Source organism: Typopeltis vanoorti, chromosome 17 (genome assembly GCF_054136105.1).
Source record: "Typopeltis vanoorti isolate ZY-2024b chromosome 17, IOZ_Tvanoo_1.0, whole genome shotgun sequence".
Lineage (NCBI taxonomy): Eukaryota > Metazoa > Arthropoda > Arachnida > Uropygi > Thelyphonidae > Typopeltis > Typopeltis vanoorti.
The window spans coordinates 11,638,751-11,654,900 of NC_143565.1; the positions used below are offsets into that span (position 1 = coordinate 11,638,751).

The 16,150-nt window shown below is 35.1% G+C and overlaps 1 protein-coding gene across 1 annotated transcript in view; it reads right to left on the minus strand.

The window, feature by feature from the left end:
* Positions 1-219: 219 nt before the first annotated feature.
* Positions 220-16,150, minus strand: part of LOC150097153 (NPC intracellular cholesterol transporter 2-like) — a 54,992-nt gene continuing 39,061 nt past the window's right edge. The window contains exons 3-4 of the mRNA XM_090407113.1: positions 15,604-15,776; positions 220-439 (exon numbers count right to left, since the gene is read on the minus strand). Coding sequence (XP_090263239.1) covers positions 356-439; positions 15,604-15,776 — 257 coding nt within the window. The 3' untranslated portion in view covers positions 220-355. The remainder of the gene's footprint in view (positions 440-15,603; positions 15,777-16,150) is intronic.

Genomic DNA, 16,150 nt, shown 5'->3' on the forward strand with positions numbered 1-16,150 from the left:
AAAGGCTTAGAAAAATTTCTTCCAGTCGCCGACTAGATTCGAAACCAAGTCTTCCTTCGTGCGGCCAAGCGCCGTGGTTGGCAAAGGCCACATCCACTGAGCTACACAGGCTTGAAAAGGTCTGAAAAAGGATGCTGCATAGTCTAGTCTAGAAAAAATCTTCTAGAAAAAAGAATATTGATATTGTTTTGTGTAAAACGTGATAAATCATACAACACATTTTTAAAATATGGTATTTATTTTATATCCGATTACAGTGACATACTTTGCATTGCCGTAATTTACAATATATCCAGACCAAGTACAAAAATCGTCGCATTAGCAGAACGTTTCATCCAGATGGTCGAGCCTCAATTTATACCACACTGACTGGAGCAGCGAAACAGAAGAGGTCTTCCCCATCATTTCCGCTCAATTCATATTTGGCGACAGTAGAAATCTATATAATAAACGAAAACGATTATAAATTTGAACTTCATAGCATCAGTGCCTTGTTTGTATTAAATGCCACAAGATTTCTTTGCGCATAAAAAATACAAAACACGAAGACATCGAAAAGCTTCCATTATAGACTGCTATATTTTATATTCGATACGATGTAAAATAGGTGGTGTGTTGAGCTTGAGTGACGCTCATATGCACTTTATACAAGCCAGCTCTATTGACGAGTCTCAGATTATGCCTTAAAAACCTTGCACGTCTAATAAAACTAAATGGTGTTTCGTGATAAAGTGATTGAAGTGATGTTTAAATATTTCAAAATTTCAAATATTTATAAATATTTCCAAAGTTAATTGCTTTAGTTATAATTTTCATTCCATTTTCAGATTTGAAAATTTGATTAACGAGAACAGTAATAATAGCTATTTCTGTATGATTATTATTATACAGGCTCCTCCATGAAGTTCGTAGACTCATCGTGGGAGGTTCACTTAAAAAAATAGTCGACAATTTGTGTACATCATATTTTGGCTTGAAATCGTTCGCCAACAAAGCACACACAATTGACTCTGGCAATCTATTTCACTTATTCACCACTCTCCAAGCAAAAAAAAAAAGCCTCTGACCTCCAGTTTTCTTCAAATTACATATGTACTGAAATGTTTCATCGAAATCAATCCTATAAACCTCCTAAGAAACATATGGCTCTATCATGGCCCCCCCTTATCCAGCTTGGGTAACCCACACATCTTCAAGCTATCCTCATATGGAGAATCACACAGTCCTACCATGATCTTAGTTACTCGTCTCTCAATCCGCTTCACCTCATCCATAGATAAAGAAACCCAGACGACCAGTCATTACGCCTTGTTTTCCAAGTCCTGAAAGTTTGCACTAGTTAGCATGAGTTTATCGTTAAACGATTCATGTTTTTTCGAGGACATTTATATTTTTCTATTGACACTAGTGGGAATACTTGTGAAAATTGCGTTTGCCCGTGGAGAAGGGGCCAAAGAAAGATCATTCTAAATTCGATCTTAGTTACCGACTAGTGAAACTTTTTTCTAAGCCTTTTTTTCGAAGGTCTAAACTTGGACCACTGCTCGAGTAAGTCGATCTATGGCAGAGACAGGTAGGATGTTTTCTCCTTAAAGCTCAAGTTTTTAACCCTACATCAAGAAAATCGACCTCAAAACTCACACTATTACAGACGACAGTGAGTGTCAGGATTTAGGGCCACAAGATGGCAGTACTCACTCTCCTCCACGCTTCAAAAAAAAAAAAACACTTTAATTCAACGATAGTTTGGGCTTGCTGTCAGTGTTTGAAGAAAGGAGATTGGCTTTCTACTATCTTCAAATGTTAGTCAAAACTAACACTAGCCTTGGGTAAGCTAATTGTATAATTCGTTTTTAATTTCTATATGCAAGGAATATATCTGGCTAAAGAAGGATTCGATTGCAAACATATATATATATTTAAAATTTTCATATATATATTGTACCCTCGTATTAGAAATGAACTTGCATCAGAATTTGAACAGACCGGCTATATGAGCAAATATAGTGAATAAGGTCAACAACTACAAATGTAAATATTTGCATCCACGTTCAGAGAAAGTTGCAATAGGCCAGCGAGTTCCACAAATGATCTAGAAGACATGCATTGCCATATTAGTACATCGGGAGCAAAACTTCACAATATTAGCCACACCATCCGGATGTCAAAATGTAAGTCTAAGGAAATGATTGTCTTGGTTGGTACCAATGATTTAGGAGGCGAGAAGTATTCTATGATGGAAGATGTAAAGAAGTTGTTTGAAGAGGCAAAACTGAAGAGTGAGAAAGTGAAGATTGTGTCTCTAACCACGCTACGATAGAGGCGAACTGAGAAGGAGAGCATTGAGAGCCAATATGTCTATACGTAGATTGTGCAAAAGCAATGATGTAGAATTTGTGGATCTGTGGTCTCTGTTTGACGGAAAGAAGAATTTGTACAATTCAGATGGATTGCATCTGAAGGGTTTTGGCGTTAAGTGTCTGGAGAGAGTTTTGTTCACTGAGCATGCTGACGTGCAAAATCAGGGAAACTTTAACAATTAGAGTGCAAGCAAGTTAGTTTGTTTGAAGGTATCCACGAAGCGATTGAGTGTGAGAATGACCAAGTGAGGAATATAATCTCTCAAGCAAAAATATTGAATAGGGTAGTCAATTCAGAAGGGTGGGTGGGGAATAAAGGGATGTTGCCGTTTCTATATACTAATGCCAGAAGTATCAGGAACAAGAGGGAGGAATTTTTAGCATTGGTTAGTGCAACCTCGCCAAAACGTTATAGGCATTAGTGAGACTTGGCTAACAGCAGATTATGTAGTTACAGGAACTGAATGTGAAGAGTTTAATATTTTCAGGGAAGATAGAGAAGTTATGAAGGGGGAAGAGTACTGCTGACGATAGCAAATGAATTGCAACCAAAACGAATAGGAGACAGGCGGGAAGATGGCTGTTCATTTGAAGCAATCTGGTGTGAGATTAAGACCAATAATACAAGATATACTGTTGGTTGTTGCTATAGGCCACGGAGTTCCACAGATAATCTGGAAGATGCATCGTCAAATTAGTACAATGAGTGCAGGTCGAGTGATTATTGAGACTTGCTTAAAAAGAAGCTTAAAAATGTGCATTGGCATAAAACACTCCAGGGTAAGGATGATAGTAGTGCATGGAATATAGTTAAGGGTCATCTAGAGGAAGCAGTATTAAATTGTATACTGTGGATAAGGAGGGTTAATCGGGTAGGAGTTAAAGGGATGAATAATATCATAAACGCGAGCTGCAGAAGAAGAAAATGCTGTTGAGGGTATATAAAGAGAAAGGTGACCAGCAAACTCATGAACAATATAAGACTCAGGTAAGAAAGGTGACCAGCATGGCAAGGAAGCCAAAATCAGATTATGAGAAGAGCAGGCCAAAGGAAATCCCAAAGAGTTTTTTCGGTATGTGGCTAGTAAGAGTAAGAATAACTATGGAAGATTCACCTTAATGATTGATGACGGCCACGAGGATACAGAAACAGATAAAATAATTGATTTACTGAGTGACCACTTTGCAAGCATATATCGTACTGGTGAGGTTACTGCTTTAACATGTGTGACAGACACTAATGTGGGAACGGAGGTAGATGAATTGGAGGTTCTTAGGATAATGCAGAATCTCAATGTAAATACAGCTATGGGATTGGATGGGATATCAGCTAGGCTTTTGTGAGAATGTGCACGGGAACTGGCAATCCTTTCGACTAGGCTCTTTAATTGAAGTCTCAGATATAGTATAGTTCCAAGGGAGTGGAAAGAGGGCAAAATAATTCCTTTGTATGAAGGAGGTTCTAAGACCACAGTAGCAAATTATAGACCAATCAGTATCTCAGGCGTGGTGGTAAAAGTATTAGAAAAATTGGTAAAAAGGAAAATTCAAGAATGGGTAGATAAAAATATGATACTGTATGAGGGTCAACATGGCTTTGTGAAGGGTCGGTTATGTCTTAGTAATTTACTAACTTTTTGTAATAGTGTAACAGCTAAGTTGAATAAAGGAAAGTTTGCAAAGACATTTGACAGAATACCACATGGAACACTGTTACACAAATTAGAACAACTGGGGATGGCTGCAGAACAGATATCAAAAAGTGGATATGGAGGGGCATAATCGAGGCAAAAACAGATGACTAGTGGTGTGCCACAAGGTTCAGCTGGCACCATTGCTGGTTAATTTGTACATAAATGATATAGGAAATAACCTGAAAGGAAATATTCGTTGTTTGCTGATGAGGCGAAATTAGGTAGAGTAATAGCTAATCAAGGCGATGTGGAGAGCTTACAGATATATTAAAATAGGCTGTCAATATGGGCAAAAGTTAATGGATGTCAGTTTAATGTCGAGAAATGTAAAGTTATACATTTTTGAATAAATAAATTACAAGCTGCGTATCACATTAATGGTACTGTACTCCAGGAAATAGATGAAGCTAGAGATTTAGGAGTAGTGGTAGACAGAGAGTTAAAGTTTAGAGGACATCTTGCTAAGGTTGCTAAATTAGCCCATAAGATTACTTAGATAGTGAAGAACACATTAAGAAGTAGAAATAAGAAGTTGTAATTTCTCTTTATAGGGCCTTGATTTACCGACAGCTGGATTACTGTGCTTAAGCCTGGTCCCCTGGGTTTCTTGGGGATGAGAAAGCAGTGGAGAGGATTCAGAAGTAAGTGACCAAGATGGTAAGTGGCCTGTGGACTGTTCGTTATGAGGATAGATTGAGGGTGTGTGGATTGCAGAAGTTGGTTGATAGGAGAAAACGAGGGGATATGATGGAAACATATAAGTTGCTTAAAGGAGTTTATAGGGTAGATGCAGGGGAAATGTTTAAACACTTGGCTAGAAGGGCCAGAACCAGAACCAGAACAGAGGGGACATTCCTAAAAGTTGAATAAAGGTGTGGTCAGTGGGGATGTGAGGACCAGATTTTTTGTTTGGAGAGTGATGAATGAGTGAAATGGTTTGTCTGAGTCAGTTGTGAGTACTTTGTCTGTTAATGGGTTCAAGGAGAGGCATAATAGATTGTGTAGAGAAAGATTGGGTCTCCTGCGATCAGTCTTCAGACTCCATGGAGGTGCCCGTATAATAATAATAATAATAATAATAATAATAAAGTTTCAGAGAATTCTGAAATGTTAAGTAGTGTATCACACAATAGCGGTGTTGTATGATAGGACGTTGAGGAGAAGTAAAGGATCGTAGGATAACGACTGATAAAGAGTTGAAGTTCAGAGAACGGATTGGGAAAGTGTTAAAAGAAGTACTATCATAGTAAGAAGATAGTTAGCCCCACAGCAAATGCTTCGAAACTTGCAAGAAGTTATTGTATTCTGTCCACTTGTAACAGTGAAATGGTTATTTCAGTATAATGCTCGATACTCACGACGTATATACAATTACAAACCACTTTACTTCTGTGTATCTTCACCACATGAAATCTGTTTCGTGTTTAGTGGTGATTTTTTTTCCATAAATACTACGTGAAATACTGTTTATAGGAACTGCACTACCAGTGTGGAATAATTAAACTGATGATTGTTTACTTCTGAATGATATTATTTCCATAGTATGTTTCTATAAAGAAAAAACAAACTCACCAACGTCTTTTATGCAAAAGGGAGAAGGCGAAACCATTTAGTCCTAATGTTTGAAAAAGGAGCAGTAAACCTCCATCTTCAGCCAGTCACAAATAACCCCAAGACCATCAGTGATTTTAATCGACATCTTTGGGAAGATAACACAGCAGACAACTGCTTCTTATCCCAGATCTTGTCTGAAAAGTTCTACTGTCGGTTTTCTATTTAAATTCAGTTCTATTCAGCGAATAGAACTGAACTTAAAACTCCCTTTCTTCTGGAGGTAGCACTATGGATCTGAACGTCATTTCCAAGACTAGGTAAATTAGGTTTCTATACAACGTAATTTCAATGAGTGAAATAAATTTTACTAATTCCGTGCATTAAACGAAGGTCAGTTAATCTAATAAATAAAACTGTGGACATCAGCAAAGAAATTAATGCTGTTAGTCATGACAGATGTCTAGTTCAACTGCCTTAGAGACAGTTTAACAAGAGTCCTACCAATTCGGAAAACAGTAGTTATTAAATTTAAAAGTCAAATTGTGTCTAACAGAAAGTTATTTTGCTTATTATAAAGTCTGAATGACCTGACTTTACTGCAGGTCATTCTAAAGAATTCAACTCTTAAGATTCGAGGCGTTTGAAATTAATTTAAAGGGAATTAATTTAAAATTTCACCAACAGGTACTCAGTGATAGGAGCACTGAAACAATTTAAGCTATCATTAAAAGTTACACATTTTAAATTAAATCCATCAACATTAAACTTTTGACTTTTAGGCAGAGAGGCTATTACAATAGTAGAATCTTGCTTTTGATCAAAACAAAAACTACAGTACAACTTGAATTGAGTGGAGGACTTAACAGGAAGCGTAAGATATTTTTGTAGTGATTTCTCGTTTCAACTTTAGCAACGGGTCGTTTACAATGCTCATCACTCATGGATTCTAACCATGCAAATTCTTACACTGATCTAATAAAAAAGACCAACTCATGGATTCTAACCATGCAAATTCTTACACTGATCTAATAAAAAAGACCAAGTAACTTGATGGTTAAATGGCATTATGCATGCCACTGGTATTTGTGTACGTTAGGTATTTTATGAGAGGTGGGAGTCCAAACTTGGTATAAGATTATGATTTGTTTCTTGTTGCACTCTTGTGGATATTTTAACAATTCAGATGACTCTTTAGAAAGCTCTGGAATACAATTTTAATCTACGTAGATAATTTCAGTTTGTTGCTACATTACGTCATGTTTAGGTTTTGTTGTGTATGCTACCAATTCTGATTTTTTTAATCTTTGTCCTTAAAATGTTCTGACATGCGTATCTCTCATGACCTACCTGTCTGTCCTACGTAACTTTCCTTAGGCACAGGTTATTTGGTAAACACTAAGTTTCTTATGTGACGGATGGGAAGGTTTTGGAGGTCTAAGGAAAGTAGAAATCTTATTGAGAAGAGAAAAAAACAGAAGTAGCAAACCCTAATCCCCTGTTGACTTCGCAAATTTGAAATCTTATTTCTGACTGACCGAATATAATGATAACTTCTCTTCTGAAAATTTGCTTTTCGTCTTTATTTAGTTGCCTAAAGGGTTGACGTATAATTTAATTAATTAATGTTCTGTTTTGTCCGCGTGGTTAGCCTAGTGGCTTTGCGCTTCGCAACCATATGCTTGGGGAAGGAGTGTCTTAAGTTCGAATCCCGTCGCCGACGTGAGCAGCTTAAGGATCTTTCTCAGCCATAGCCAAGTTGGCTGGTTTTGGGCATGGCCAGCAGAGTTTTTTCAGCCTGTTTTTCTGGGGTTTTCATCCCACAAGCAGGCAAACCGGCCTCGTGAACTCACATGGATTACAGTCATGAATACTTAGAGGCATAGGGCTGACCATTTTCTCCTCGTATTTCGGTTACGAAATCCAAGCATGTTTGGAAGGTTGTGGGCGTTTAAAGACCTGTTAAAGCCACTGGATAAGATAATGTTCTGTTTTAGCTATTGTTTAGTAGGATGAAACTCAGATATTGTAGCTCTTGATTTCTTCTGTTTATACTGCTAGAGATTTTGCATGCTCTGTTGTTATGATTCGTATAATGCCAAAGCGACAAGAGACGCCGGCCTTTCAGTATCTCTGGAGTAGTTTTTGAAGATTTTAGAGAAGTTGATAAGAATTCACAAACACAGATGGAGAGAGAGAGAGAGAGAGAGAGAGAGAGAAACTATACTTGTCTCTTTGGGCAGGATACCTCACGAAAGGCTGTTGTATAAATTGGAGGAAATGGAATTATAATACAGGCTATTGACTTCGATAAGCGGATGACCGAGAGATAAGTATCAGAAGGGGATGTGTATATTAGAGATCAGGGAATCAGTCCTTGGGCATTGTTGTTCGATCTATACATCAATGATATTGGGAAGAAACTGATAGATGTAACTGTTTGTTAATAATTTAATAACTAATAGGTCAATAAAAGATGCTACTGATGTACTTGCAGAATGATTGAAATAGGCTGAAAATATACCCAAATGATAATTACTGTCAATTTGTGAGGGATTACTGGCTTGCATAATATACTTGTGGAATTAAGGTGGAGAAATTTATGAAGGTAGAGATCTTGGAGTTATGATGGATAAGAAGTTACAATTCAAAGGTCACATTGCAGAGACTGCAAATACAACGTACAGGATAACTGCGATTTTGAAATAAACATTAAAAAAATCATTTCGCCTCTTTACAACGACCTCATATGGACTACTTCCCACAGATTTGGTCTCCAGGGTTCTGACAAAGGGATGAAGGTATGAAGGAGGTGTAAAGAGGAGTAGTTACAAAGATTTTATCGGGATTATGTTTACCATAATCCCGATAAACAGACATAAAGGGAGTGATATACAGGTATATAAATTTCTGAAAGGATGTTACGGGATGGAATTTTTGATATTCTTCGTTATATGGAAGGTGGGGGAGAGGACAAAGGCCATCCGTGGAAGTTGAATTTATGTGCAGTTAAGAAAGGGGAAAGATTGAGATTTTTCTCTCAGAACCGTGAGTAAATGGACAATTTCCAGCAAATTGTCCATTTACTCTGTGAGTTCATCTATTGTGAATGAGTTTAAGGAAAGATATGACAGCTAGTGTGGGTAATGTATGGCCTCAATGAGTTTTGATTGCTTGGAAGTTCCTAATAATTCTGAAGGGTGGGAAAACTTCAAAACTTGAATAAAGAAGAATCTACTAAGTTATTTGGAAACAGGTTTAAAGAACGATGCAGATATTAATTTAGACGACATAAATTATACCGTGACAGTATGATATATTGTTTATATTTTGTGGCACATTATGGTAATATATTTGCATTTCAGAGGGCCATTAATGCCCCGAAAATAGACTGGGGAAGTTATATTCTAATCACAGCTAGAGGAACTATTTCTATACCTTACCATGGCTTCTTGAGTTAGCTCGATCTCTGGTAAGTAGGAAAATCCTACTTACCAGAGATCGATATATATATATATATATATATATATATATATATATATATATATATATATATATATATATATATATATATATATATATATATATTTCTGACTCATTTCTATCACGGTTTTTGTACTTTGGAATTCTTAGAAAGAAAATGAGAGAAAATATAATTTTCTAAGAAAAAAATCTCACACTAAAAAGTAGTAGACTTGTTTATTGAACGATTAATAGGTTCACTTCTTTCTTCCAGCTTATTTGTACGAATTCTATTTATTTTCACTTCTTTTGGCTAAAAGTGTATATGAAAACCTTATTTGGCGCTGTAGAGGTAACGAGGCAAGTACGTCAGGAATGAGAATTTTGAAAGAGCAAATACTTATTCACATGAAGGATTAAGTGGGACAAGTACATGACGAAAGAATAGAAGAACGTTAAATTCACACACAAAAACAGCGCGCAAACTTAAGAATCACTGGAAAATGGCCAAAAAGCAGACGAAGAGATAAAGTTAGCAGCCAAGCGTTGGAATCTTGCCAACAGCGATTAAGGGTTTCAGAAATAGATTTGGAATTTATTAAATCTTTATATAAAAAGATTTTTGAAAGAAATAAAAACTTTTTGATACTTAAAATTCGTATTTATAGAATACTGTGATAGGCACATATTACCTTCAAGGAAGATAAGTCGCTGTTCAACATTACCTGAAATCAAGCACTGAGATTCATAAGACATTTCAATAATTTTCAACGAAATAGAGTCACGTATTGCATTTCATAATTTGATTTTTTTAGTACATTTTAAATCACTTATACATTTGCTTCGTCTGACAAAGCAAAAGCATGTAGTGACCTCTGACATACAGGCTGGTGACGTAACGGATTAGAAGAACCACGAGTCGCTCTTATTTTGAAATTAAGATCATTTGGATTGAAGTTTTTTTCCCCTAGTATAAAAAAGTATTTTACTGAAGTAACTGTTTTTTTTTTCCCAAAAATATTTTGTATAGATTCACCACCGACAATCGATATTTTTGTGCAATTTTCGTGAAATGCCGATCACATGCGAGAATTCATTGGGATTATAATTTCTTTCCGTGAGATGACGCTAGCTGTCTTTATTAAACAAACACCTATGACACATCATTATTTAGAGTAGTGACTTGCATGATATCTAGTGACAAAACAATGTTTATTATTTCCTGTTTATTACAAAATTATTTCTTTCTTTCTTAATTTAATCATGGTTATTACCATTTAATAATATGAGGGGGTATAAAAAATAATTTTTTTTTAAAATTTAATCTGTCATTTTTTTTAAGAAAGTGATTACGAGAATAAAATCGTGTGCTTTAAAGATGTGCGAATTTATTCGTATGTTTAAGTTGGATAAAATTTCTAAAAAAGAACAATTTCCATTTTTCTTTTCATCTAATCATGTTGCTAATGTGTAGATTAATACAACTATATCGGAATAACATCCTTAAATCAGAGGTCCTCGAAAGGTTTATTATTATTATTATTATTATTATTATTATTATTATTATTATTATTATTATTAAATCTAGTGTTGTTGTTGCTGATATAAGTAGGGATAACAGATTTCACCTCACAAGAAATCTGAACAAATAAAATTACTTTAAGTTTTCAATTGAATAACAGCAAAACTTAATTATAATGTGAATTAAAAAAAAATGCTATTCATGGGAAAATATTCGTCAAATAAGAATCAATCATCTGAATCCGCCGCTGATCTATCTTTGCAACACGCTCATTCGGCAACAGGAATTGATTTCGAATAAAACCGAGCAACAAATTTACGAAATGTTTTTTAAGCATTAAGAATGGATTCTAATTCTAACTAAGAACTTTTTTTTATTTCCACTTTTAAATGATTCCAGACTGAGTAATATCTTTGGAGGAGGGGCTAAGGTTGACTAAAAATATTAAGTATAGAACTAATTTAGAAAGTTTTTTTAACTTGGGTATATTATGTATTCAAGATACCAAGTGATTTTATATAATTTAGTTTTTAATTCTATTTCCCAAGTAAGCAAACAGACAAGTAAGTCAAGTTTGCGCCTGCACGTAGTGCACGTCTGAGGCAACCCGTGGTAAAGGTGGATCAAGAACCGATCACTTTCCTTATTGCCTTTAATGCGTAGCATCATACATCATCATCAAGGGGATGTACATTACATTAGGAGAAAAATACTTTATCCTAATGATTAGGAGCTTAATCCACCTTTACCACGAGTTGCCTCAGACTGGCACTACGTTACTACGAGTTGCCTCAGACTTGCACTACGTGCAGGCGCAAACTTGACTTACTTGTCTGTTTGCTTACTTGGGAAATAGGATTAAAAACCAACTTTATATATAATTACTTGGAATCTTGAATATATAGCACTAATTATTTTCGAAAATGATCCGGCTTAGGATCCAGGAACATTAGATGACAGTAGTGTTTGCCAACTTTCATCCAGGTCTTCAAAATAATTGGTAACCATGCGTTCTCCAATTTCCATTTTTTTTTTTTTTTGTGGAATGAATTTTACTTAATTTAATGATAATTTGGGATTTCTAAATGAAAAACGCTTAATTGTGGATACATACACATTGGTACATACATGGAGCCTTCGTAGCTCAGTCGGTATAGACGAAGCCTTTTGATCAGATAGACCTAGGTTCGATTCCCGTCAGTGCCGTGAAAAACCTTTATCTGGTGTCTTTCGACGAAAGGTGAGTTAGCTGGTCTCGTAGGGAGTTTTTTAACCGGAATCTCGAGTTTTTCTTTCCCCAGAACCGGCAGCTGATTCGTCAGCTATATGCCGGTACCGAGCCAGGATAAAATGGAGAGTTGTGAAAATCAGTGGTGAACTACCCTGTAAAAATCTCTCCAGGAACACTTTGTGGGCAAGATACTTGCCAATAAAGCCACCTAGAGTCGAAAACACGACAAGGGAAAAAATCATCATCATCATGCATTGAAAAATCATTTTATTACAAGGCAGGCAAGAGAAAATTAATGACCTGGACGTGCGACGAATAAATGCATAGAAGATTGTTATATTTCATTCATTTAAGTGAGTCAAAGACCTTCAGAGGTAAATGAAGCTAACAAAAGGAGATTAAAGATTTTTGTTGGTTCCTTGGCTTTAGTCAGGTCTAGAATTGCTCAGGATCATGTTTAAAGATTAAGATTTGTGAATATTTACATATAATGAATAAATGTATTCAAACTTATTCTTCACGTTTCCCTCTATCATTTATAAAGACTTTTGAAATGAATAAGGAATCGTATCTAGTATAACCTTGTCAGGGATCACTCGACAAGGCAACCTGTTTCGTTTGACAATCCAGCTTAGTTTGTGAAGAGGTCACCAAGGAAATAGACCAAGGTAATGGCTATGAATGCTGTTTATTTGGATTTCAGCAGAAAACTTTGCTAGCGCTCCACACGCAAAAAAGCGCTGATTAAAAATGACGCGATAAACAGGTATTGGTGAGTACCGTGTTAGATAAGAAACTGGTTGACAGTCGACGGTGAAGGAGCGTTGAATGATTCTTCAAAAAGTCGAGTAGTTAGGACAAATACTAAGAGAGGGATATTTCATTGTTTCGATTTTGGAAGTGTTCCAAAAATGAGTGCAATTCCTGTCTTTACTGAGGATGTGAAGCTGGGTAGGAGGGAGGAATCAATTCTTCGAACAAAAATGCTTTACAAGAATGATCAATGAAAAGGCACAAATAATAAAAAATGCTCATTATTTATTTATTTTTTATGAAGAGGCCAAGAGGGAAGTAGACCAAGGTAATGGTGAGTATGATGCCATTTATTGCAAGAGTGGACAGGAAGGTATGGTTTAAAATTTAATATGGTTTGAAATTTAATTAAATTTAATTAATTTAAATTTAATTGTAACTTATGAATTAGTTTAGGTCTTACAGGGATCTAAGTCTTAATACAGGTAGATAACAGCCGATTTCGCCAAAAAAAAAAAAATGATGAAGAGTTTTCAGATATATGAAATTAATTTTTCTAATGTTACTGTTCAAAATACGTGGAATGGCCTACAAGTAATAGTTTGTGAAAGTGGGATTTTATGTGTTTATGTAACTTAAAAGTTAGTTGTGGTTAGAGGATACGTTACAGATGAGCACAAGGTTTATGCACTTTGCTTCTAGTCGGAGCAAATTAATACTTTTATAATGACTACAGTTGGTCATTGAAATTTTTTGAGAACTTTGCGACATTCATGCAGCACTATTTTGTTTCCCAAAGATTGTTTCTGCAAATTAATTATTTTTTTTTCAGAATGTATCGCCTAGACATATAAAGCGGATTCAGAATAAGAGGCCCCAATCGTGGTTGGCTAGAAAGAACACTTCACAAGAATTGAGGAGTGTTATAAGTGGCAGTGTTGTAGGTAAGATTGCAATATTTCTGTAGTAAATTCAATGGTTAGCAGCCTTTTCATTGGTATTTTTATATGCAACTGTTGACAGAAGCATCCGGTTCCAAGGAATTAAATGCTGTCAAAATATCATTTCTGGGTTTCAATTATTTGTAGTTACTTTTTTTTTGTATACTTTTTTTTTGTATTTTTCATGTCAAATATTTATAACATCACCGACGTTAGCCATTTCCTTATAAAAAATTTCTGTTCAAAGTTTCATTTAATATGAAGAGAAAATAAGATCATACGGTGACTAAGCTGGTCATCATTGCAGTTTAAATAATCCCCGAGATCATAAAGAAAAGTGATTTGTTGCCCTCGGTACAACGAGAGGGGGGGGGCTAATTTGTAGGCGAGTTTCTCAAAATGGGCAGCACTTTAAGATTGGTGTCTCTTCGTGCGTATATAATAAGGATTCTGTCTGGCAGGATTTTATTCGAATATTGTATCTTGGTTCTACTAAAATATCAAGTCTCTGATCAAGAGAAGAATAATGTAGAGCTAACTCATTCCAAACGATTCAAAATCATCTTAACGTCTTTTTGATTCCAAGCAGTTGAAATTGCTTCAAAACAAATTTTAATAGATGTTTTAGTAGTAAAATTAGGAAAAACTTAATGTATGAATTATTATTATTATTATTATGCTATTTGGCTGGAAAGAACAAGAGTTCAAATCCTGTTTAGGAGACGAAGCACTTATCGGAGATTTTCAGTTGAAGGAAAGTTAGCAGGTGTCATCAGGTGACGGAGGGTTCTTCTTCCTGGAAACTAGTTTTTCTACAAACAGGCAGACTTCCTGACGAAGACACACAATTGTCAACCATAATACACTATATCGATTGTATTCTATTAGGGTGGTTAATCCTAAGATGCAATTGTGACACATTAACATTAAGGAAGAATGAAAAAAATTATATAATTGATAGATCACTCCTACACAAGAGAGGTTGCAGAACATGAGTTCTATGTAGTAAGACAGGAATGAGAACAAAGACGAACTCGATTCGAATAATTAAGGATTTCACGAGTTTGTCAAACGTTTGAATTTAAAATGGACCAGATAAAGTCTATTTAAAAAAAAAAGAATATTTTATTCATTTTATCATTTAGTATGTTTTACTAGTTTGTTCGTTAACAACGAAAGGATGTTCACGAACAGATTAAAAATTCAGAACGTAATATCAGTTACCTCAAATTGCAATCCGAACATACTATAAAACAAACAAATAAACAAGAAAACTATCTACTAACCTACTAATCTAAAATCTACTAAGCTATCTTTTATTACCTACACAGGTAATAAAAGGTAGGTTAGTAAGTAGACAAGTGGGAAAAACTAGTAAAGTGACGATGGTGAACGTCACTAAGTAGGAAAGAAGTCTCCTGATTTTTGCATACAAAATACCTGTATAAGTAAAACTGAAGAATACTAGTTACGTTCATTGTCATGGATTTAGAAAGCTAGTTGACTGCCGAAATCATTTCAATGGATGTACCTAATTTAAAGTATAGAAGAAAAAATTGCAACTCCAATTGCTCACACCCAACTCCTATCTAGTGTCGCCACCTCTTCTTCCTCCATCCTGATTACCATTGTTTGAAATAATGAATTTAATGGGATAAAACCCCAGTTTCTGGGGGGGGGGAAGTTCCTGCAAACCTAAGCCCAATATCAACCAACTCTGGAATCAGCTAAAAAAGCTTAGAAAAAGTTTCTTTAATCAGCGACTAGAATCGAACGTACATACAACTTACAATTCTGAAAGTCCAGCAAATGAAAGTATTATCATAAAGATACACAGACACACCATTCGATAATTTTAAGTTTTTAAAATTAATTAAAATTCACATGATAAATGTTTGCAAAAAAATGTTTATGTAAATATGAGGAATTGCAACAACAGTCAGCTAATTAGATACTTAACAGAAACGTAATATTTACTTAATGGCGATTACATTTATGGAATTCATACGACTCTTCTGTCTAGTGTCTGGTGTGCTTTTACATAATTTTACAAAAAAAAAAATCCTTTTGGATGAAAGATTATACTCACTTTTGGAAAGAATTGCAATATTTTTAAAGGCATTTTCGCTGTTTGTTTCTCTCCTTTCTTCAGTGGACATTTGATGTCTAGCTGACAAGCATCTCGCTTCAAACCAGGGAAGGGGAGCTCAATCCCATTCACATTAGCCGACACGCGGATTTTTGGCTCTGCATAATCCTTTTCTGCAAAGAAAAAAGTAGATAAATTTGAAAAAATAATAATTGAAAATACACAGATTCGTAATTTATACAAAGAGTTGTTTACATCAAGCTTAAGTATCAGTAGTTACAATATTCATCCACTACTTTAAAAATGAGAATATCTTATGCTTCTAAAATAATTTCTACACGTATGCGAAGTAAAGTAATTTAATGAAAGCAGACAAGAGATATAATACAATTTTATTTCTGAATGTTATTTTTGATTTCTGTGGTGAAATAATTTCAATGAAGAAAGATGTTTTCATCTGCAAATATAATGGACAAAAATACATTAGTTCTGTTAGGAGACTGCATGTGAAATTTCTATTAGATTTCGTATAATTATGTGAATGCCA